The 22,361-nt window shown below is 47.3% G+C and overlaps 3 protein-coding genes across 6 annotated transcripts in view; 1 reads left to right on the forward strand and 2 right to left on the reverse strand.

Annotated features, from left to right (window-relative positions):
* Positions 1–22,361, reverse strand: part of LOC8051728 (urease subunit alpha) — a 286,808-nt gene that overhangs the window by 257,933 nt on the left and 6,514 nt on the right. The gene's annotated exons all lie outside the window — the stretch shown is intronic.
* Positions 17,548–18,105, forward strand: LOC120837441. Its single transcript, XM_040206802.1, has one exon. The coding sequence runs from the start codon at positions 17,548–17,550 to the stop codon at positions 18,103–18,105; it is 558 nt and encodes a 185-aa protein (XP_040062736.1).
* The window catches only part of LOC115318742, a 76,679-nt gene continuing 72,828 nt past the window's right edge, over positions 18,511–22,361 (reverse strand). Inside the window, exon 2 of the mRNA XM_040206803.1 lies at positions 18,511–18,521. Coding sequence (XP_040062737.1) covers positions 18,511–18,521 — 11 coding nt within the window. The remainder of the gene's footprint in view (positions 18,522–22,361) is intronic.

Below are 22,361 nucleotides of genomic sequence, written 5' to 3' on the forward strand. Positions count from 1 at the left end.
CATAGCGGGAGGTGCACACTTTCCAGGTAGAAAGGGACCAGTGGACGGTACTCCGACATCGAACAACTTTGCGATAGGTGGCTGTAAAGCCAAGTATAAAAATTGTCTACAAGACTCGGGGTGTCAGCGTTTCCACATCCGAAAGGACGCTGATCAAAAAAGAAAGCACACCACATAAACTTCCATTGTCCTGTAATTCCAAGTTTCATTGTAGTTTTCCTTAGATTCATATTTGAAATTTTTTTTACCGTCCGAATCGTTCTTCATGAAGTACAGACTGTTTGCCACACTGGTCCGGAGATATCATAGACACGTACGATGGGGACGAAACGTCTTTGGAGGGCATTCCTCCAACGAAATGGGCACTGCATAGCCGTGAGTGTGGGATGGCATTTCAGTTCGTCCCATCGGCGCTGACATATGTAGGCGTTACTGGTACGAAAACAAACGCAGAGCGCAAAGCTGCAGTGTAGAATATGTCAGCCGTGTCGACACAGTGGCAGACATGATCGGGACACCAAATTTCTCGCGTCGTATGGCACGGGTCCATCGTTGTCGCTGTCCCACAAAACATCGGCGAGGTGAAAAACTGTAAAACTTTGGCCCCACGATATACGACGCACAACTATTGAAGTAGCGGCAGCACTTCATGCTGTGAACCCAGCGCAACCGCACCGCTCCGACTTCAATGCATAGTTGCATACCAACGTACGCGGCGTGGTTTCGGTTTCGTTTTCTCTGGCGTTCTCACTGCGTACCTTCGGTAACGGCCGCGCGGCGGCGCGCCAGTCGCGTTGCACGAAGTGTATAGAGCGATCAACTCCGCGCAGGCCTAGGAGGTAGCTATCGCGCTCTTCGCCTCGGCACCGAATTCGAAGGTAATCATCACAGATTCGCGCGGAGCCTGTGAGCATTACCTAGCGGGTGAGGTCTCACCTCTAGCCCACCGTATCTTAAAGCGAGCCGAGACGGATTCGGACCTCCTACCTAAACGCATCGTTTGGACCAGGACCAACTTAAATAAGGGGAGACCTGTCTACTGAACGGTGGCTCAGCGCCGGCTCAGTAGTACGCGCATTCCTCACGAACGCTCGTGGTGGCGCTCGGAGCCCCCCCAGCCCAGAGCCGTATATTGGGAGAGTTTGGCCAGTGGGTGTGGCGACGAAGGCGCGGGAGAGGAGAAAAGTAAATGAAAGGGAGGAGAGCGCCGAAGGAGCGAGAGAGAAAGAAGGGAGCAGAGAGGAGACGACCGCCATTTTTTAGCAACGCTGTCGGAGACTGGTCGGAGAAGAGCACTGCTGAGGCTACGCGTCGTCTGCTACGGGCCGACTTCTTTTTCGGCTGAATAAAAGTTTGTGGCCATACACCGAAAAATCTTCATTTATTAGCTTTTTAACCCAGTGAGGAATAAAAGAATGTCACTTTCTTGCCAGAGCCAGCGATATAAAAGGCAATAATCGAGATTTATATGCCGATCCCACGCGTTCCGCCGGGAGAATGATCGAAGATGGCGGCCCTCCCCACTCAGCTGGGATAGGGTAGCTGGGAGCAGCCGGGAGTTCACGCGCATGCGCTCATGCCTCTCGCTCTGCGCCGCGTGCTGATTGGCTCACTCGGGAGGAGTGCGTTACGGCGGCGAGATCATAGACTGACCAAACTCTCCCCATATACGGCTCTGCCCCAGCCTTCCCTACCGGATCCAGTCCGGGAAGCCTTGGGGAGCACTGAAGCGAGGTGGCTGCGCCGCTGGAATCAGAGTGTTACGATCCGAAAATTTAAGTGTCGACTCGAACTGCGGCTAAATGGTAGACTGTTGCTTGCCGCTGTGTACCTCGCACGGCAAAAAGGGCAAAGGATTTTCATTTCACGAATTTCCATCATCGAGTGTCCGCGAAAAATGAATCAGAAGAAACCCGAGAGCGGGTAAATGCCGATTTTTAATATTTTTTTTTCATCTCAGTGATCTAGGAAAGTAAGATTAAAAGCGACATATTGTATTCGAAAAAAAGAAGAAAAAAAAAAAAGGCAGTCAGGACAAGTTTTAAGGTTGTTGTTGTTTTCGTTTTTTTTTTTTTCTTTCTTTTGGAGTTAAAAAAGAACTCCCAGTGGCGCCCAAGTGATAGCGGGGGCACTGTCCTATGCTTGCTGCATTTTACATCAGATGACTATAAAGAGAATGGGAATATAAAAAAATGCTGAAAATTACAGCGGTGCCAACGGTGTTTCGTGTTCGAGATTTATCCGATGGTAGGAATTAATTTTCTTCTTGCGTGCAACTCATCTTTCCGAGTATTTGTAACAGTTATATATGGCGACACAAAAATTTTATCTACTACGAACGGCGAGACCGGTGAACGAGAGCAATGCTGCCTCGGAGAGGCCGAGGTGGAGCCGATGGACCTCTCGATATTTTGACTCGAGAACACATTCATCGAGTGCGTGAACAATTGGAAGAGAAGGGCACCGTCAGTCAGAATATATCTAACGTCCGAAATCGACGAAGCCTTGGCAGTCACAACGTTGTCTTCTGTATTGTGTACACGTCACCTATTGGACCAAGGATACAAGTACATTTTAACGTTCAAGTTCTCTTCAGACAGAGTAGAGTCGCCCTTTTCTGCGGTGAGGCAACTGAGCGGCTCCGATGACCGAGCGGATGCTCGGTCATTGGTCATCATCATCATCATCATTTATTTTTCTTGAAGCCTCTTGTGCGCTGCTGCAAAAGCCAGTACTTCAGTATGCTGCTTCGCCGAGAAATATGAAGATTTTGAAACCATTCTTAAAGGAACTTCAGACGTTCGTTTATAAAAAGTTAAAACTAGTAAAAAACGCAAAACAATTTTTTTGTTAGGTTTTCCAGCACCAGGACTGCAAACCATCACTCTGGCACTCATGTGAGGTTTCCTCGTGAGGGCGGCTGAAGACATTGCCTGCGACAGGTGCTTGCACCAGATCAAGGCCCCTTCACACAACAGCGTAACCGTTGCTATAGCACATAACCTAGACCGTGGGGTACCGCGCTATGCCAGCCCCCGCTTCGTCAACTTTCTGAGAACGCTTGAGAGCGCATCTAATTCTGCCGAGACGAGGTTATGAGCATTGAGGAAGCCACTGCTGCCGTTAATTAAAAGGTTATGTCGGCAATTGCGAGCAACCCGCTATTTAGCTGTGGAGTCAACAACTCGCAAAATCACAGAGCCACCCGGGTTACAATCGTGGTCAGGAAGTTCACGAGGCCTTTCCTGACGAACATTGCATCAAACATGATGGGGGAGCGCCGGGCAAAGTAGGTCATAAAAGAAAAACCTACTTCCCGAAAGGTGTTGAAGGTGTAAGAATTCTGTGAGAATCATGTATAGAATTTGTTTTGTAATTAGTGTAAAAAAAAAAGGCTTCATATACCTATTTATTACTGTGTAAATCCAATAAAAAGAAATTTTTGCGCGCAAAAGCTGCACCAGTGTTATGTAATTTCACGATTTAATAGACGCCTGTAAGACAAAATCACAGGTTTCAGCATCGCAACGTGAATCGCGCAGCCTTCCCCATTCAATACGATAGGGGGGCTTTGCGCGCCGCCTTGTAGCCGCAACGTCAACTAGAGCTCCAGTAGCTCTCCCATAGGAAGGGCGCGCGATAGACAGGTCTCCCCCCTATTCAAGTTGGTCCTGGTTTGGACTCCGAGCCACCAGCGCCTTCGAGGTAAAGAGGCTGCGGACGCGGCCGCCTGAGCGCTTTCCCACCTGGCACCTCACCCAGTCTCTTCCGGCTCAGAGATTAGACAACCGCTTCTGCGGTTCACGAAAATCCTGGCAGATTATGGCGAACGTCATCGGCTTTTCCCGGTTCCCGCTAAGGGCCTGAGTGGGGCCGATGAACGAAACGTTGAGGCGCCTGCAGACCAACACCCTGTTTTGTCCTGCAACAGTGAAACATTTTGACCCGAAAGCGGATGGGCGATGCCCTCAGTGTGGGGAAGTCTTCGATACCTTCAACATGGTGTGGTCATGTCAGATGAATCCTTCCCTTCCCCCTAACCCTTCTCCCACTAGAGAGGCAAGGGAGGCAGCCCTACTCAACTGCTCGGGGCTGAAGTCTCAAAGGGCTCTAGTCCAACGGGCGCGGGTAGCGGCTTTGTCCAGCGGGGTCCCGGACTAAGGACTCCACCTATGTAAATTGCCATTTTGGCCTGCAAACTCTCCCTTTATTGAATAAAAATTTTTCACCACCACAACGTACGCAGGCGCAGTTTCAAACACTGCTGGTGGCTACATTCCCGTCTTTTCCCGCTGTATTTTGTGTTTCATGATGCATGTGTTTTCCCTTGAACTTTGAGAAAGCATTGTACCACATTTGAAAAAACAAAAACGCCAATAAAAAATAGTAATCTTTTTTGTTGGGTACGCGCCGGACCGAACGAATGCGACTGAAATGTTAGTTATCATGTTTTTTTTGTTTTTTTTTACGATACGTTTTGACGGCGCCGCCCGATTAACCGCGTGTCAAACGACAAAGCGCTTAGCTTTCCAAAATAATTTACAACAGAAGATAGCCGAAAGGAATGCGTTTTTCTCATGCCTTTCGTGTTTACCGATGGAGAGGACACGGATAAACGATTTAGCAAGTGTTTACATTCTAACAATATGTTGTACGTACCACACGATGCACCGTTATCTAAAAATAATTTATTTGAGAAACATCTCGAATAACACACTCATAGGCAACCACAGCCACATCTTGATGATATGACGGAATCCAAGATGACTCCGTCTTGGGTCTCGTTTTGGGAAGAGCTTCCTTTTTTCTCAACAGCACCAATGCAAAGGAACGAACGCGACTGACTCGTTTCCCACCCCAACCCGGACAACTATTGTTGGAGAGGACTGAGGACACTACGCGTATTATATCTGGGAGGGGAGGGGGGGGGGGGGGGGGGCAGGAGAACAATTGTCATTGTTCGCAAAATCGCGTCAAGGGCCGTTCGCCGTCTTTCCCCTCATCCGTTTCACCTGAATGTCGAGCAGAAAAGCTTGAACCGCAAGCACTTATCAGCCCAATTTCACAGTTGAAGATAGCACAAAAAGGGTAAGCAGCACGCATAAAAAAAAAATTGAGTGGAAACTTTATCGAGGGCCCAGGAAACGTCGAATGCAAAACCGTAACATATAGGTAGAGAATCGCGCTGAGCGGCTTTTCACAGTCCAATTGAGTGGCAGAAAATGTCTAGCTGATAGAGGGCCCGAGATTAGCACCTGCGGCATTAGCATCATCAACATGGCGGCGGCATAGCAGCGTTTTTTTGGAAAGGTGTATAAAAGGCTAATGGTCTGGGGCTCGGGCAATCACCTTACCCCGTTATGCCTAGAGCCACTCGATATGGCAGCGTAGCTGCCAGAGTAGCGCCACGCTTTTCCCTGCGCCGCCTCTCACCGCAATTGGCCACACGCGGTACCATAGCAACGAGCTGAGCTGGCTGGGTTTCCGTAGCAACCGAGTCACGACTCGTCACGTGACCTCGCAAGAGCCGTGATGTCATCGGTAAGATGGCAGAACTGGTGGATGCGAGTTTGTTCGGTGCGCGGAGTCGTGATGTGCCGCAGCTTTGCGGCGATTGAGGGCTTCTTCGTGCTTTCTGACGTAGGTATAACGTGAATATCTGAAAGAATTATACTTTATACCCTTTCCGTGGAAGATCGCTCTGGATATTAGCACCTGTGCGACAGCATCAGTCATATCGCCTTAGCGGTGCTCGGATTCCCAGATGTGTTGGAGTATGGATGAGACAATAGAGAGTTTTAGAATAACGTACGCAATTTTAGCGCACGCTAGCGCTAAATTTAGCGCTTGCATTAGCGCCCGCGACGCGAGAGTGTTTTAGAATAGCGTTTCTCCGTCGCGACGCAAAAGCCCAAGCATCTCGCGCTTGCGGCGCCACCAAGATACAGTCACAATTTTTATTTCGCACACGAAATGCTGTAACCTTAGAGAGAAACAAGTTTTTTGGTCCAGAGTACGATTTTAGATTTGTTTAAACACGAGAATGCGACGCGAGCGGTTGAGCGGTCGTGCCCGCTTGCGTCGCCTCGGCAAGAGAGGTCTCGTGTACTGACCTTCGCACATATCACCTTCGCCGAGAAGTGTTCGCGCGTCGCAAGCATCAAGTTGCCGGTGATCGTTGCCAAACCCAGTACAATTTCGTCTCGTATTGAAAATCGCAGTCGCGAGGATGCCGCCGACGTCGCACTCACGACGCTGCCTCAGCAGCCGCAGACATAATCCTGGAAGCCGCCATTTTTGCTTAACTCCGCTCGTCTTGGCTTTAGCCAACTTCTCATCATGAATCCTCCTTGGAGAAGCGCAGAGGCTCTTTGCGTACGCACGCTATTTCCGAGAAATAGCGCACGCTAAAATTGCGCACGCAAAGCGCAAAACCTGGTTTGCGTTCGGAGCATGCGCAGTGGCGACGACGCTATTCTTTGCGTGCGCAAAGCTTTAGCGTGCGCTATTCTAAAACTCCCTATTTATCATGTAATTTTCGCATTCTCTTAGCTTTATTTGAACGTTGGAGTGTCTAAGAATCGATGCGAAATCTATGCGTCGCATGTTGGGCCTTGGGGAATTTGTTTCAGCCCCAGGTAACCGCATGATCACAAACTTTTAGCGAGAAAGCTCCTGCAATGTTTCCGTTTTGTTCTAATCAACCAGGGAACCTGGGTTCGATCCCCACCCCTGCCCGTTTCGATCTGGATGAGCATCGTACCGGCCTGCGGTTGTGTATCACTACTGCGTGGTGCACGTTAAAGACCTATAGAGTTAGCGGTTATACTGCATTGGCTAAATTGCTCATCTACATCAAGTGACTCGTCGCAACTTTGGAATGGCTGACCAAGTGCACGCTGTATAAATATTCACACAACTCCCAAGTATACTAATCAACGATTTTACGATATGCGCAGCGCAAGTTCGTCTGCTTCTTTTAGTAGGGGTTGTGGTGACGTCAGAATGCCGAGCTATGACTGGTTCTGAATAAAGAATAGTGGGTAGACCTCAAGGCAGCTTGCTTTTAGGTCTACCCACTCTCCTTCAATCGTTGCCACTCAGATCTCGGCGTTCTGACGTCACCACAACCCCTGCAAAAAGAAGCAGACGAACTTGTGCTTCACATAGCTTTTAGGATAAAATTTTCACATTTTCCTAGCTTCCTTTGAAAGTCTGAATGTCTGAGAATCATAACGAAATGTACACGGCGCGTGTAGGGCCTAGGAGAATTTGTTTCAGCCCTGGGTAACCGAATAATCGCAGCATTTTTTAGCGAGGAAGCTCCTGCGATCTTTAACCTTTTTTACTAATCGCCAATTTTACGAATTGGCAGTTCTGAAGATTTTGATATTACTTGCTTTCGTTGCAATAGCTTGCATTTGATCGCAGTGTTTTTTGGTTTGTTTTTCAAGTGAAAAACTGGCGTTTGCTCAAGTGACGTATATGAAATGCCCTGCTATATAACAATGCATCAACACATGCTATTAAACTTAGATGCTCAGAGGTGTGTTCGTCTTTGTAATGAACAAATTACAGACGCATTTATTTCTTACGAGTGTAATATTTATTTTGTGTAGCTGGGCCTTTTTTGTGCTCCTTAATGGCAGTGTGCTTGGTTCCAAAAATCCTCTTTACAATGCCTACAAAGGCCAAAATGACGTCAGCCGACCCCAACTCACGCATTGGACACGAAAACTGCGTCGCTCGGATGTATGCGCTCGTCAGCAATCAATTCGTCCATGGATATTTGAATTCCCTTTCCTGGCCAATGATCAGTGTCCTGACAAAACTTATCATCACTTCCGAATGCAAAGTTCTACGGTGTGCTTAAAAAGCACGGTGAAAGCTTAGGGTCATCGCACCTGTGCCCTAGCATGTCACGACTGCATGATTTCACAGTTCTCTTTTGAGTTGAGGATTACAGGTAAGGAAGAAGAAGTTTAAAAATAATTTCGTGGCCCCTTTAACACGGATATGTGTGATACACCAGATAAAAATATTGACTTTTTGAATGCCGGTAAACTTCCGAACGACCGTTTGGCCTGTAGGCAAGAACACCTCATATCCGGCGTCCGTCTCTTTTGATGGCGTCAACAATTCCCTAGAGACCGCCATGCCGTCCTATTGGTTGAACCCCATCGACGTCGCTCCTCACCAGTCGGTGAGAAAATCTCATCTTGAAGGGATGATCGGGTCTTGAAGTATGATGCTAAACATATACTCGGTCACCAATGGGCAGTCGAGCAGCAGTCATGTCCCGAGCCAATCCTCCTGTCGTGGCCGGCGTAATCGGATTTTGTTCCATTGCAGTGAAGTCCGAAAGTACTAGGACGGTACATTCGTCCCACGAAGCGGCCGCCATCCCGGTGGCGCCGAAAACCAATCGCCTTGTCCGTGCACGTACAATACCATAGCAGCTCTCGTCGCCCCACAGACCCCGGGCTGCAAATCGTCTCACTTTTCTGAAAAAACAGGCACCCTTCCTCCAGAGGTTCTTGCCGTACCGCGATGCCAAGCGTCTTATACCACTTTTCAATGAAGGAATGGAGATATCAACTAGACAACAGAGGTTGGGTTGCCGCCCGGCGTCGCTAGAAGCACGGTTACCATGGCAACCTCCCAGGCCCAAAATGGAGATCACTATCAGCGCTTCTGACGTCGTGCATCTAGATAATTTTGCATCGTGTCGCTACTCTGGCAGCTACGCTGCCATATAGAGTGGCTCTATACTTCGTTCCAGCTTCAGTCCGAGCGCGGCCGATGTTATGAGCCGAAGGGCCAATCAAACAGCGAAAGAGGCACAACGACATGGCGTGCTCTCCGCAATTGATAGGACCAGCCGGTCTTCGCCGTCCCTCTGTGCGCGCTCCTCCGCCGGCTAGTCCTATCAAGCGCAGAGAGCACGCCATGACGCTGCGCTTTTAGCGCTGTTTGATTGGCCCTTTGGTTCATAACATCGGCCGCGCTCGGACTGAAGCTGAAACGAAGTATAGTTATGCCCCCTGTCTCTCTTTTGACGCCATTAAAGGGGGGGAGGGGGGAGGGGGGGAAGCTTCTTCTTGCTTGTCTCTCTTTTTCGACGCCCCTGCTTAGAGGTGTTCCAACTGAGCGACAATAAGGAACAGCACGATGTGCAATTATAGAAATAATGGTTCTAGAGGTTCTGGAATGAAAACGGTTCGAGTTCCATCATTTCAGGAACGGCCATCGCAGACTTCCAGGCGAGAGGCTCGTGACAGGGCTCGTAGTGTGCAGGTGTGTTCAGTGGCGTCCTTTTATAGTTTATTTCCTTGACGTCGGGGCCAGGATGATGAGTTGTGAACGATGAATTCGATGGTGCGTGTTGGTATCGATGGTGACAAGTTTGATCGAGTACGATGGATGCTTGGAGCCATCGCGTTCTTAAAATATCAATATTGAAAAACTGACATAACTCTTATTTCCATGCATGAAAGCAGAATTAGTCCCAGTTTGGCTAATCTTGGAAAGCCGACCACACCGACGCTTTTGGCAACCTACGTGGCCTATAGTTTCTACTTTGGAAAAAAGTAGTAAAATGTTTTATCCCGCCGATGAGGGGACAACAGCACGGATCCGCCCAAATCCGCACAACGGTACTCGGCTGGTTTCTACCTAGTCACGTCTGGGTCGCTAAACTCGTCAAGCACAACTTTGTGCCGAAAGTTAGCGGAACGCGCTAATTGGACTCTCGCGACGCTGACATCGCGCCGAGCGAGGTGTCAATCATTTGAACGCTCATTTCTTTTAAAGAGACTTTAATTTCTTTGAGAGAAGCAGAATGTAGCAAAGTTCATCGAGGCGCGCGTGTGCCGCGTGAGGGGCGCGAGGAGCCCACTGATTGAACGGCTTCGCCGATGACGTAGCGCCCATTTGTCCCTACATCCCTACGCCAAGCTAAAATTAATGCTTTGCAGATTCTCCCTAGACGACCTGCTGACGCTCAAAATCCCTCCGAAGTTTGTGTAAAAAAGAAATCTCGTTTGTCGAAGTTGTCGCTGACGTCAAAGTGACGTTTCCGAACTTTGCGAGAGCCGTGGTTTGAGCTCGAGATCTTCGCTTCGGATCGAGGCAAAGTTGAACTTTGTCAACATGGCGGTGCCGTACGCTGCGGCCGAGCTTATCTTCCGCCACCGTCGGCGTCGCTACTAAGACCACCGCGGACGCCTTTCAACTACCCGACGACGACTTTCGGCGACAGTACCGGCTATCGAAAGCCGTTGTGCGTTGACTCTGCGACGAGCTTCGTTCGGCGCCCGGACTTTGAGGCGGCGGACAATCGCGTCTACCATGACCGTGGAAGAACAAGTTCTCTGCGCGCTCCGGTTCTTCGGAACCGGTAGCTTTCAAGGCATGGTGGCGACTGACGAGCACCTGTCAGTCTCCCACAGGACTGTGAGCCGGGCTGTCAGAGTTTTTGCGGCTGCCATCGCTTTTTTTTTTTCTCTGTGTTATTCGAAGAGGTACTAATCAGCTGGTATGCAATTCAGAATGTTGTGAAACAAACAAGAACCGGGGTAATTCTTGGGTAGGGTCGAGTCTCCCGGCAGCCGGCAGAATTATTTCCCCGAAATTCTACTGGCAGTCGTCACTCATTGGCCGTCAAATCAGATTATCGAACGACGTGTCATCGACAGATTGTTTCATCGGCACGCGATGTAATCACATGAAAGAGATTTTCTTCCGTTAGAGGTATATACACATTAAACATTTTCACACCTTTATACATGTAAGTGGGGTGTCCCATAACTAACACCCTAATAAGTGTAGCGATGGACCTTATGAAAGAATGTAAACCTCACACCTTTAAAAATGTGTGATTTTTTAAACACGTTCCTTAAAACGTGTGATAATGCACTACACCTTTTTATAAAGATGTAAAACTACAATACCCCTTCTTGTGAGACTATACATTTAAGTGGGGTGTCCCATAGCTATCACCCTAATAAGTATAGCAATAGACCTTATAACAAAAATGTAAACCTCACACCTTTAAAAACGTGTGATTTTTTAAATACGTTTCTTAAAACATGTGATAATGCACTACACTTTTTTATAAAGATGTAAAACTACAATACCCCTTCTCGTCAGGCACGTAGCCAGGGGGGGGGGCCATAAGGCCCGCCCCCCCCCCCCCCCCCGAAATCTTCCATTTTGCTGGGGCCTCCTCCCCCCCCCCCCCCCCCCTTAAACAAAATTCTGGCTACGTGCCTGCTTCTCGTCAAGGTGTAATTACCACAGTACATTTCATTTTTGGGGTGTGCACAGTGGCCCGCGACCGAATAATATGACTGAACAAATAAATTACACAAACGAGTCGCCGAAACAGCACGTTGCTTCTTGGCGAGTGCCGAGGCAATTTCGGCCGAAAACCGACTTCATTTAGCAACCGAAGCAAGCGACGTCGGTAAAGTCAATGGTTCTCCGGCCGATTTTTTTTTAATCGATGTTCAAACGCTTGACGAATGTCTATTTGATCTCCAAGAACCGGACATAATCATCGCAGCACGTCATAAAATGCTCGCCCTCAAGCACCGCGTACAAGCTTCCAGTTTTTGCGTGTTTCTCCCTTAGACTTGCGTGTATTGCCTCATGGTGTAATAGGCCAAAACAAGGACGAAAACGAAGGGAGAACTAGATAGGACGCGGCGTATTGCCTGTCGTCAAGCAATGGCCGCCGATGAGGCCAGTGACGGGCTCCCGATTCGCGATCCAGACTTGCACTGTGAGAGTTCTAATGCATTACACCCGCGGAGTGCTGCACGGAGAACAGGCCCCGAACGAACTTGCCGAATGCACCGAGTGCAGACTGATGCTGTCGCCATAGATGTTGTAGAAAAGTATCGACCTCAAACCGAAACTAGCGCCTTTTTGTTCGACGTGATAAGTGGGAATGCGAGAGTGCCCAGTCGCTGCCATCGCTTATCTATAAACGTTGGTTGCTGCAACGTGGAACTTACATTTGCGATGACTTCCAGTTAAGCAACTCGGCTGTCAGAGATATCTACAGACAGCGTAAGTTTTCGAAGCCAGCTGACTACAAAACAGCATACACTTGAGAAAATTGATGGCACTGTACGCGCAAGAGCTTACTTCGTTTTAAGCATAGTATTATGAGTGAACCACTGAAAGGATACGGCTTAAATCTAGTTCTTTGGAACATCTAGCAATACGTTTCGTAAGACTTTTTGTTTCCCTGATGAGGGCATTGAGAACGAGAGCTTTCTCAAAACCAAATATGACGGGGCAAGATAGCTGCCGTTCAAATATGACTTTGCTTGAGTCTCGGGCAACGTCTCCATGTTTAGCCTTCCCGGACGCTGAGTGAATGCGTCACAGGTTTCTGCTGTGGGAGCTTTGTCGAAAAATGTTCCACTTTTCACCCATACACAAATGATGCCAGATCTCGCGGCCTCTGTGGTTGTCCTGGGCCTTTCATTACACACTGATAGGTTTCAGCGTCCATACGGCTACAAAACGACTCAAATTTTGCAAATAAAACACGGGCCGTCAATTCCTCCCTTCGTGAAATATCAGACGCTTACGATTCAAGCTCGCGTTTGAGTTTGTGGCCCGCGGGACGCGATTTCGAGCAGAAAACCAACTTTTTTTTTTGCAGTTCCGCTGTGCGAATGCCGCATAGTAGCAGACGAACTCTCGTCGTCTGCTCTCGCTCCTTGCCTGGGCGAGGCATGACAGGATTGTCGGCACTAGAGAGCTCAAAGACAACGCAGAGCCGTATATGTAGAGAGTTTGGTCATTGGGAGACGCGGGCAGAGCCAGGGCGTACACCAGACTCGCAAAGAGGGCTTGGCATGCTCTCTTGACCAACCAGAAGCCGAAAAGAATCCCCTAGCGGTGGTAGCGAGAAACAGTTCTGATAAAAGGTCTATGTTCGTATATCGTTTTAATAAGCGCGTAAGAGTGAAGTGTAGTGACTCTTTGTGGTTGAAAATAGGGTTCACGTGTTGTTTTGATCATGATCATGCAGAAAGATGTAAGAAACGAATGCGCCGCTCAACTCTGTTTTGCTCGGACAGAGTGTGACCGCTCGGACGGCAGATTCCCGGCCCTCGGCGCTTGGCGTACGGATTATGTCGATCGTTCCGCTAGTCGCACTCCTCCACCGTCATTTTCGATGAGCGTGATTGAAACATCACGTGTACCATATTTTCAGTCATCGAGAGTTACTCGAATGCAGTTATCAGGTTTGTTTTTCGCGACCACCGCCAGGGTATTATTTCAGGCATCTGGTTGGTCACATTCGAATTTCCGAAGACGCCCTGGAATACGTTCAGCCCGCTTTCGGCCAATGGCGCTTCCTCATTTGTCTCCTATACTTCCCAACGAATGGCCAAACGCTCTACATAAACGGCTCTGACACAACGTACAGCGAGCGGCGTGAACGCTCGCCTCCCCGCGCTGTCTCGTGCTCTCGTGCACTGCCTAGGAATCGCGGGGGATTTTTCGTCAAAAGTTGCGAAGTTGAGCGCGCGCAGGGAGGAGGAAACCATAGAGTTATTATAATGTACGCTAGATGTTCAACTGGCGCTAGTGTCTATGCGACTTCCGTGACGCAAATTGAACCAGACAGCAACCAGTCTACTTTTGCGGTGCTCCTGTGCATCCCTATGGGAAAATGCGCGTGCATTTTGTCTCTTCGCCGGAAAATAACACGGAACACTTTGGTTATTTCGGTCGTACCGAATAGTATGTGTCTTAATTAATATTGTAAAAGTGTAATTGCTTTAGTTAGCGCATTTTTCTTCATCAGTGAGCGATGTTTAACTTCGCTACATTTCAGTCCCAAACGTCTGTTCCGCAGCAGGTGTGTAAAAACAAGCGACGATTCAAAGCAAAATTACAATCGAAACGAATATAAAGTGTGTTCAAGGCTCGCCAGCATTCCGGTGACGCTTGTATATTGATAATATGCCAGGACTGGCATATTATCACCATATAAAAATGATACCGTCGTGCATGAGCGGATAAAAACCTTCAAAACGTAAAGAACAAAGTCCGTGGGCTATGAAAGGTATCTATTCGTATTGTTTTCTCTGCCGGGCAGCTTTTATCGCGTACTTGTCCTCAAAGATATCGAGCGCGCGGGTGATATTTTGAACGTAGAACAAGCAGCTTCGTTTAGGGCAGAAAGAATAAAGCGGTACTCACTTATTTAAAATCGAAATAGATTACGTGGCCTACAATTTATTTTGATCGTACATGCTCTGCGAGTTACTGATCCAGTGTTACTGCGTAGTTCTTGCCCCCGCTCTTGATTTTTCAGGTGTCCTTCGTTCGTTTGGCATGTGTATCCCCATGCTGGGGATCGCCGACGCCGCGTTCGCGCTAACAGTGTCCGTCAGTGCACATAAATACACGTACGAAGCCGTTTAAACACCGTTTTTAGTGCGATCAATTCGAAAGAAAAACGCCTTAACTGACCAATTTTTTTGTCGGCCTGACTGAGAAATGTTCCAAGCTACCTAGTACGTACGAATTATTCAGGATATTTGCTCTTATGATCGAGCGTAGGGAGAAAATGCACTCACTTTTTTCCATAGAAATGCATTACCGGAAGTCAATTTTCGACTGGTTGCTGTCTGCTTCAATTTGCGTCAGCACACTAGCGCCACTTGAACCTCTAGCCTACATAATAATAACTCTATGGAGGAAACTTTGTGGCGTTTTTTTGTCACTCCCCCCGCTACGTCAAAAAGCGAAGAATGTTTTGCTCCACGAGTTTAACTACCCACTTCTATGATATCCCAAAATGCCGAGAGAGAGAAAAGAAGTGACAGGGACGATTTTTAGTAAATTCTGCTTCATCGGCGAAAGTACGAACGATATCAGGCTGTCAACTTCGACGGTGTTGATTTTAGAAGGCACTTACCCCAAGCCTCCGCCGTGCATTTTAGATACCATCAAACATGTTGGTCGCAGCTGATGATATTTTTGAGACGTCACACGTACGAACCACGGTTTGTCTCAGCGCATTTTCTCGTGCGGCTGCTTTTTTTTTTTTTTTGGGGGGGGGGGGGGGGCGCTTAGGGATCGTACAAGGGATTTTTTCCCCTTCAATGAAAAACGTAAAAGTTAAACGGATCTGCGGGTTTGTGAGAAAAGAATGCTTTTCAGCGTTTTTTCGGCCATCACCATTTCTACGTCATAATGCAAGGAATATTTGTATTTCACGAGTTCAGCGACCGAACAATTCATAGAATTGGTTGTATGTTTTCTTCACGACTGCATGCCGTACGCCTCCAGTCGTCGCGACGAAGTTTAACACGTTGAATTTGAATTTTTAAAGGAACGTATTTACAGAGTTATTTATTGGACCGATATTATTTTTTCATTATTTTATCACGGCTTGGTAGTGTAATCGGGTAGGAAAAAAAAAAAAGGCGCGACGTTCCTAGTGTTGGCAACATACCTTTTGCAATAATTTTTTTTTTTCGATGTCATTACTTAAAGGAGTGGTGCAACGATATTCAATTGGAATGTTTTTCACTTTGCACGAGCTTACTGGCACTAGTGGGACTCAAGGATACTCGCACGCAACGCCACTGGAAAAAAAAAAAACTTTGTTGTGGTATGATTTCAAGGACAAAAGCGATCGTTTTCATTCAATCTCTTCTTTGCAAAATTTGATGACGTAACATGGGGATGGCAGTGCACCCCAATGACGATATTTGAATGCGGTTTATAGGTTGGACTCGAGCTTTGCGTGGGCACTCGATTTGGGCTCGTGATAATTACTAGCTCGAGAAGCATTCGGGTAGTGGCCCGTGTCCAATCGCTGCAATGACGACAATAGCCGAGCCATAACAATGTCTGGAACGCAGCGCGTGTCCTGTGCTTTGCCGACCCCATCGCGTGGTTATGATCAACATTGGTGGCATATAATCGGCTCCAGATCACGTGGCCGCTTGTTCTGGCTGCGAGTTGAGGGAGTGAACGCTGCTCGTTTTTCTTTAATTTTTTTTCTTGGACTTCTATTGCGTGGGGTGAAAAACGAACGCGTGTTTCATAGGTCATTAACGTCAGGGACCCGTTCTAAGCGGTATTTGCGCAAAGTACAGAATTTGTTGCATCGCCCCTTTAAGGGGAAGCTGAATTAACAAAACGAGTTAGGGGTGTATTCTAGAGTATATGTATCCCGTGAATCTGAATATCACGTTTGTTTTCCCTAAAAATGTAAGTAAACACACTTCATCCCAAGTCACTTCATCCAAGGACAGTTCATCCCAGACACATCATACCTAAGTCATTTCAAAGTTCCCAGGATGTTTCACCTCAAGACAGTTTATCCCATGGACAATCCATACCAAGAAATTTGATACCAGAATATTCCATACGGTTAAGCCGATTCAAAGGCCACTCACTTTATCCCATGCCATTTCATCCCAGGACTGTTCATCCCGGACACTTTATCCCAGAATCGGTCTATCCCGAGACGTCTCATCCCAAGACGAAGCGTCTTGGAATGACAAGGACATTTCATACCTGGATATTTTATACAACAAAGTCTTCTGTCTAGAAGAAGTTATAAAGTAGGCTTTTCACGCAGGGAGCCGACATATGCACTTCGTCTGTCTTCTATTGTCACTCATGCCACGTAAGGCCGTCCTGCACTTGGCATCGAGAATCCACCAGTCGAACAGTCCAGCCGGCCAGACTCAATGATGTGCCCATTGATTGTCATCGAGTTTGTTTATAGAACATGGCTACCGTTGCGGCTTCTTGTCGAGGCTCGCCGAAGCTCTGCTACGAAGGTTAAATGTACACCAAGCCCAGGACCAACAACGAGAAGACGGCAATGAGATGCAAGAAATTCCAGGAGGGTTGCCTAGGACGAGCTGTTACTGCAGGTGAGACGACCACCGTGACACAAGGCCACACTTGCCGTCTACCGAGTCCAGTAAATGCCGCTGCGGCGGGCTTACAAGATAAGATTAAAACTGCAGCCAAGCGTTCCCACGACACCCCTCGGAACGTCGTGGCCGCCTGCCTACAAGGGGCAAGACCAGACCAGCGACTACCACGAAGCTCCCCAGTTGTCATCACTGGAAAGGTAAGTAAACAGAGTTCGATGCGAAGTCTATGGCTTAGTTTAAGTTCTCCACCGGATCTAAGACATAATTGTACCAGAACACCTGCGTATGACAAGAACAGCGACTCCTGGGGCATTTCTCGCTGGGGACACAGGCTGTTTGACTCTTAAAGAATAACAATTCTCGCCTGTAAGACGGACTTGTGCCGCTTAAACACCTGCGAAACCTGGTTGTGCGACGGCAGATTTAAAGTAGCACCAGAGATGTTTTACCAGCTTTGGTTTGTTCATTTCCTCTATGAAGGCAGGGTGCTTCCCATAATTACTGCCTTTTGGCAAACAAGCGCGAAGCGACGTATAAAAGAGCAATGCGCATGCTACTAAAGGCTATGGACGATGCCACTTCAAGCCCATGACAGTCCATCGCAGTAGTGATGGACTTCGAAAAGGCTGAAGAGAATGCTTTATTGGAATGCATTCCTTACGTCGAGGTGCATGGATGTTTATTCCATTTCGCGCAAAGCATCTGGCGCCGAATTCAAAAGCTCGGCCTGCACGCGCGATTCATTGATGACTCCACCTACGACCTCATCCCGAAGCAATTCCTCGCACTGTGCTTCTGCAATGTTTTCGACGTTTGCGACAGATATCGCATGCTCGCAAGACAGCTGCTGGACTTGTTTGCACGCACCGAACAGTACCAAGACTTCCTAGACTACTTTGAGAATACCTGGGTCGGTCGACCCCACAAGGACCCATGGTTCCCAATATTCATGTGGAATTGCAAGCGCGTGACAGAGGTCAGCCTTCCCAGAACCAACAGCAATGTTGAAAGCTGGCACCGGGTACTTCAAAATTTTATCGGTACATTCCATCCTACAGTATTCGAGTTGTTGGATGCGCTTTTCTCCGAACAAGTCCGTGTGGACGTGATGGCCATACAGCTCGACGTGGGTCATCATGAGCCACCGCTATACAGAAAGGAGGAGTAGGAGCGATTCAACAAGCCTCTATGCCGGATCCTGGATGACTATAACAACAGAAACGCAGACAGCCTTCTCAATGCGTGCTCGTGCTATGTACTTAGCGATTCTTGAGTATATTAACTAGAATAGTGTGCTCCCAAGACTGTATTAGCCCAAATTGTGTGTTTTGAAAACTGTATTAGCCCGAATTGCGTGCTCTGTAGAGCGTATTAGCCCGAATTTTGGTCTCTGAAGGTGTGTTAAGGTTTTGCTCTTATGGGTGGGTTATTGTGAAATAAACGTTTTAAATTTTCATATTTCTGGTGAATGTTGTCTTGGCATGATACCTTTCGACCGGTTTTCAAGTGACATCAGTCTCTAATATTGCGGTTTGTCGCGGTAGATAGCTTTCATAAGAAGTAAATCTGACCATTACAGCCGCACTGCAAATAGAAATCGAAGTAAGTGAATGAATAAGAGGGGAGAATACAAAAATATAAGAAAGGCTCTAAGTGGAATGGGCCGACGTTCGCTGAAGTCCAGTACCGAGTCGTCTTTGGCCACTCCTATGCTAGCCTCAAAATGACGTTCATATAAGTGCTACATCCGGTGAAATGCGACCCATTTTGCATGAACACGACCGACTTTGATGATGCGCAAAGATTAGTTTTTAAGATTTCTTCTTGCTCGAGCTCAGCAACTCGTGGGTGCCCCAAATTATTCTGGTATGAAATGCCTGGGTATTTTATGCCACTGGCATGGAACGTCTTGGGATGAAACATTTTGGGATGAAATTGCTATGATGTAAAGTGACCGGGATGAACATTCCTGGGATGAAGTGTACGGGGATGAAGTGTGGCAGAGCCATGCACTCTAAAGGATGAAATATCCTGGCATGTAATGTTCATGAAATGAAACATCTTGAGATGAAACGTCTTGGAATGAAGTATCTTCGGTACAAAGTGTCTGGGATGAAGTATTTAGGGATGAACTGAGTGGACCCCATAATTTATTCAGCGGTGTTTGAGTCCTTCTGTGCATGTGTCGCTTTATCCGCTGTATCCTGGTTTTTGTCATGCTTGATAAACATTAGTTATAGCATCCGCGCCAGCGCAACTTTTGACAAGGATTTAATCGAAGAAAAGTAGAAGAGGTGACCATTTTAGAGCGCAGCTCTTAGGCGCCCATTTCCGGCTTGAGCGGCGTCGGCGTCGCCGTCGCCGTCGGCGTAACCGCGCTGCGCATTCTGAGTAAATTTCCCCGCTAAATTTAGCGGAAAATTTTCCTGCGCTAAATTTACCGGAAAAACATTTCCCTGCTAAGTTCAGCGGACAAATTTCCCCTAAATGGGAGGCGAGCAGAAGAGGAGGGACATAGCCTCCTCTCCGTACCTTCCCTTCCTCTTCCTCCTCAAGAGCTGCGCTCTAATTCGGCGTTAAGGCCCGTTCACACTCTTGCGACCGAGTACGACTGAGAGAGACGAGATCTCTTACAACTTCTTAAATGTTTTTAGAATGAGGGAACATACTGACATTGTGGCGCCATCTATGCGGTGACCCTGGAACTGCATTTCACAAGAGCGAAGGTTTTGCGGGATTTTCGAGGTCAAATGTGCGTAATACCCATAGAAAGGCTCGTTTATAACATTGTCAAAAGTTTTTCGAGCCAAGGAAAAAAGGATAATGCTCGAGAAATAAAAAAAATTATGCCGGACCGCCGAGTTTACACTGCTTCCCAATAGATGGCGCCAGTGTGTTTTCTGGTTTAACAAGTTTTCAGGAACCCAGGTTTTAAGCCGGGAACACATTTGCGAAAAAAGGCCGAATTTTATGCGAAAACCGAACACGAAAATCGCACGGCAGCTAGGCTCCTCCCCTTTTCCGAAAATCGGGAGCGGTTCGAAAGATCTGCAGCGCCAGATATTTTCGCACGGCGCCTCCGAATTCGGGGCGGAGGAGCTCGGTGAGCGAAAGCCCGGAACAGGACGGAACGAAACGAAAAGATACGATCGGCTCGCAACATGGCGGCTCACGCAGCTTCGGAAGCAGCGCAGCGTAGAAAACCCCTTCTGTCTCTATCAAAGGGTGGTGGTAGAAAGGCTCGCGTGGCTTGCAACGAGGTTTTAATAGCTGAAGTTTTTAAGAGGCGCGAAATATGGGACGCCAGTTCGCCAGACTACCGAACAGCCTCCTGAAGTCGGAGCACGAAAACCGCAGTGCATTGCGATTTCCGCGCCGCGCATTCCACCTCATATGGCTCGTCATCCGAAAATCGCATGCCACGATTTTCGCAGCCTCCGATTTCTCTCCGATTTTCGGTTCGGTTTTTCGCAAATGTGTTCCCGGTCGCAAGTGTGTGAACGGGCCTTTACAGGGATTTGTAAACGGCTTTCATTTTTTATCCCGTGAATTTAAATGTTAGGTTTGTTTTGCCCGGGGATAAAGCTTAACGCGAGAAAACACGAAAAACCTCCGACCAGTCGTTTGGTCGTATCTAGATCTTTCGGCCGCCAAGCGCGTGTCCCTTGTGTAGGCAGCGAGCGCAATTGCAGCCTGCTAGTCGCGACGATTTTTTTTTTGTTTTTTTTGTTATTTTTTTTCTTTTTTGACAGTAGCAAGAGTTCGCGGTCATGGCATTGATAGGTGCTGAAGATGCGCCAGCGCGGAGATGCCGAGGACTGCGGATATGACGTCAGGATCCTGGAAGGAAGGGCTCCAGCGGTACATTGAAAATTATTTTCTGCAACCTCCGTGCACAAAAATGAAAAGTAATCTGAATATTCGTGATCCTGGAGGCTAAATCCAGTCCAGTCAATGTGCATTGTAGTGCATATGCTCATTACTAAACTCTTGGAGCAAGCGTGTGCTACTCTGAATTATGTTTACCTTGTTTAACTCTTTCGCACTGTATATAATTGACACCACTGTCCTGTGTAAGCGCTCGATTATCTGTTTTTATATATGTTGCATTGTTCTTTCACTCATATGTTGTGTTTCTTCTGCGGATGTAAAGGGGAGGCGGGGGCTTCGTCAAGTAGAGACATGCTGCTTTTTTCCCTGCCTTCCCCTCTCAGATGGAGAGGAAATAAATTGATTGATTGATTGATTGATTGATTGATTCAAATGAAGACGATTTAAGTGTTTGTCTTTGAAAACAGAGCCACTTCAGTTTCCGTTTATTGCGTAACTTTCCTTGCATTTTGTACGGTGCAAATTACAATGCCTATGTTTGTGAAACCTTGCACGGTACGTGCAGCTTGATTTTTTTTATATTTTACCTGAAAAGCTGTTTGCAATAAGAGAAGGATATGAGCGTATGTCCAGCCTATGGCATTTGAGAGAGCTTTGATGTGCACGAGCGCCCACATCATCAGATCCCTGTCTAAACACACGTTGGATGGCACTCAAAAAGGCCTGTGCCTTTTTGACCACCATTCAAGGAACTGGAACAATAAAGTTGGAAATTAGCATATTTTAAGTATCATTTCAATACACTTTTCAAACCTTCGATTTTGTCCCTAAATATGCGAACAAAATAACTGACAGTATATCGTATTGTAATAAATAATGTAATCAATTACTTCTTTACAAAATTAATTTAATGTTTGCTCTGATTCAATATCTATTGACACGGAGTAACTAGTAATTGTAGTCCATTGTACTTATCATGGGTGTTGTAGACATTACCAAAAAAGAAAATAAATACGATACTCGTCACTTGCATATAAAAGGAACGCTTTAGCTTACCGACACAAGGTAAGGTACGGTACATTTGCGTTACTTTATTTAATTATAAATTAGCGCGTTTTACGATTTAGACGTTACAGGTATGCCTAAGCGCCAGATATCAAGAAACATTGTCTATCCAAAAATTGAACATAACAGATTCTTTTCAGAGGTCCGTCAAGCAACATTGGCGGTCACCATTCTTGCTAACAAAGCTCGTGATTGGATCCGAGTCTTCGCCAAACGCTGACGCAAGTTCGTTGTCTAATTCACATCCTCAGAGTACGTGAGCATGCAATGGCGCACAGGCGTTGGCGCTGACCTTTGAACTGGGCCCGTTAGGCCATTACCGTATCTTCTTAGAGCGCAGCTCCTAGGCGCCCGTTTCCGGTTTGAGCGGCGTCGGCGTAACCGCGCTAAATTTAGCGAGTCAATTAACGTCACGTAACCTCAACACCAATTCAATTCCCGGCGAAATTTAGTCGGGAAATTCACTTTCTCCGCTAGATTTAGCGAACGAATTCTGTTCCTCCGCTAGATTTAGCGGGGAAATTGACG

This window comes from Ixodes scapularis, unplaced genomic scaffold, assembly GCF_016920785.2.
Source record: "Ixodes scapularis isolate PalLabHiFi unplaced genomic scaffold, ASM1692078v2 PGA_scaffold1__304_contigs__length_218370807, whole genome shotgun sequence".
Classification (NCBI taxonomy): Eukaryota; Metazoa; Arthropoda; class Arachnida; order Ixodida; family Ixodidae; genus Ixodes; species Ixodes scapularis.

What these genes read in the sequence shown, in the direction of transcription:
- LOC120837441 (XM_040206802.1), top strand. Translation starts at nt 17,548, where the DNA reads ATGGACTTCGAAAAGGCTGAAGAGAATGCTTTATTGGAATGCATTCCT.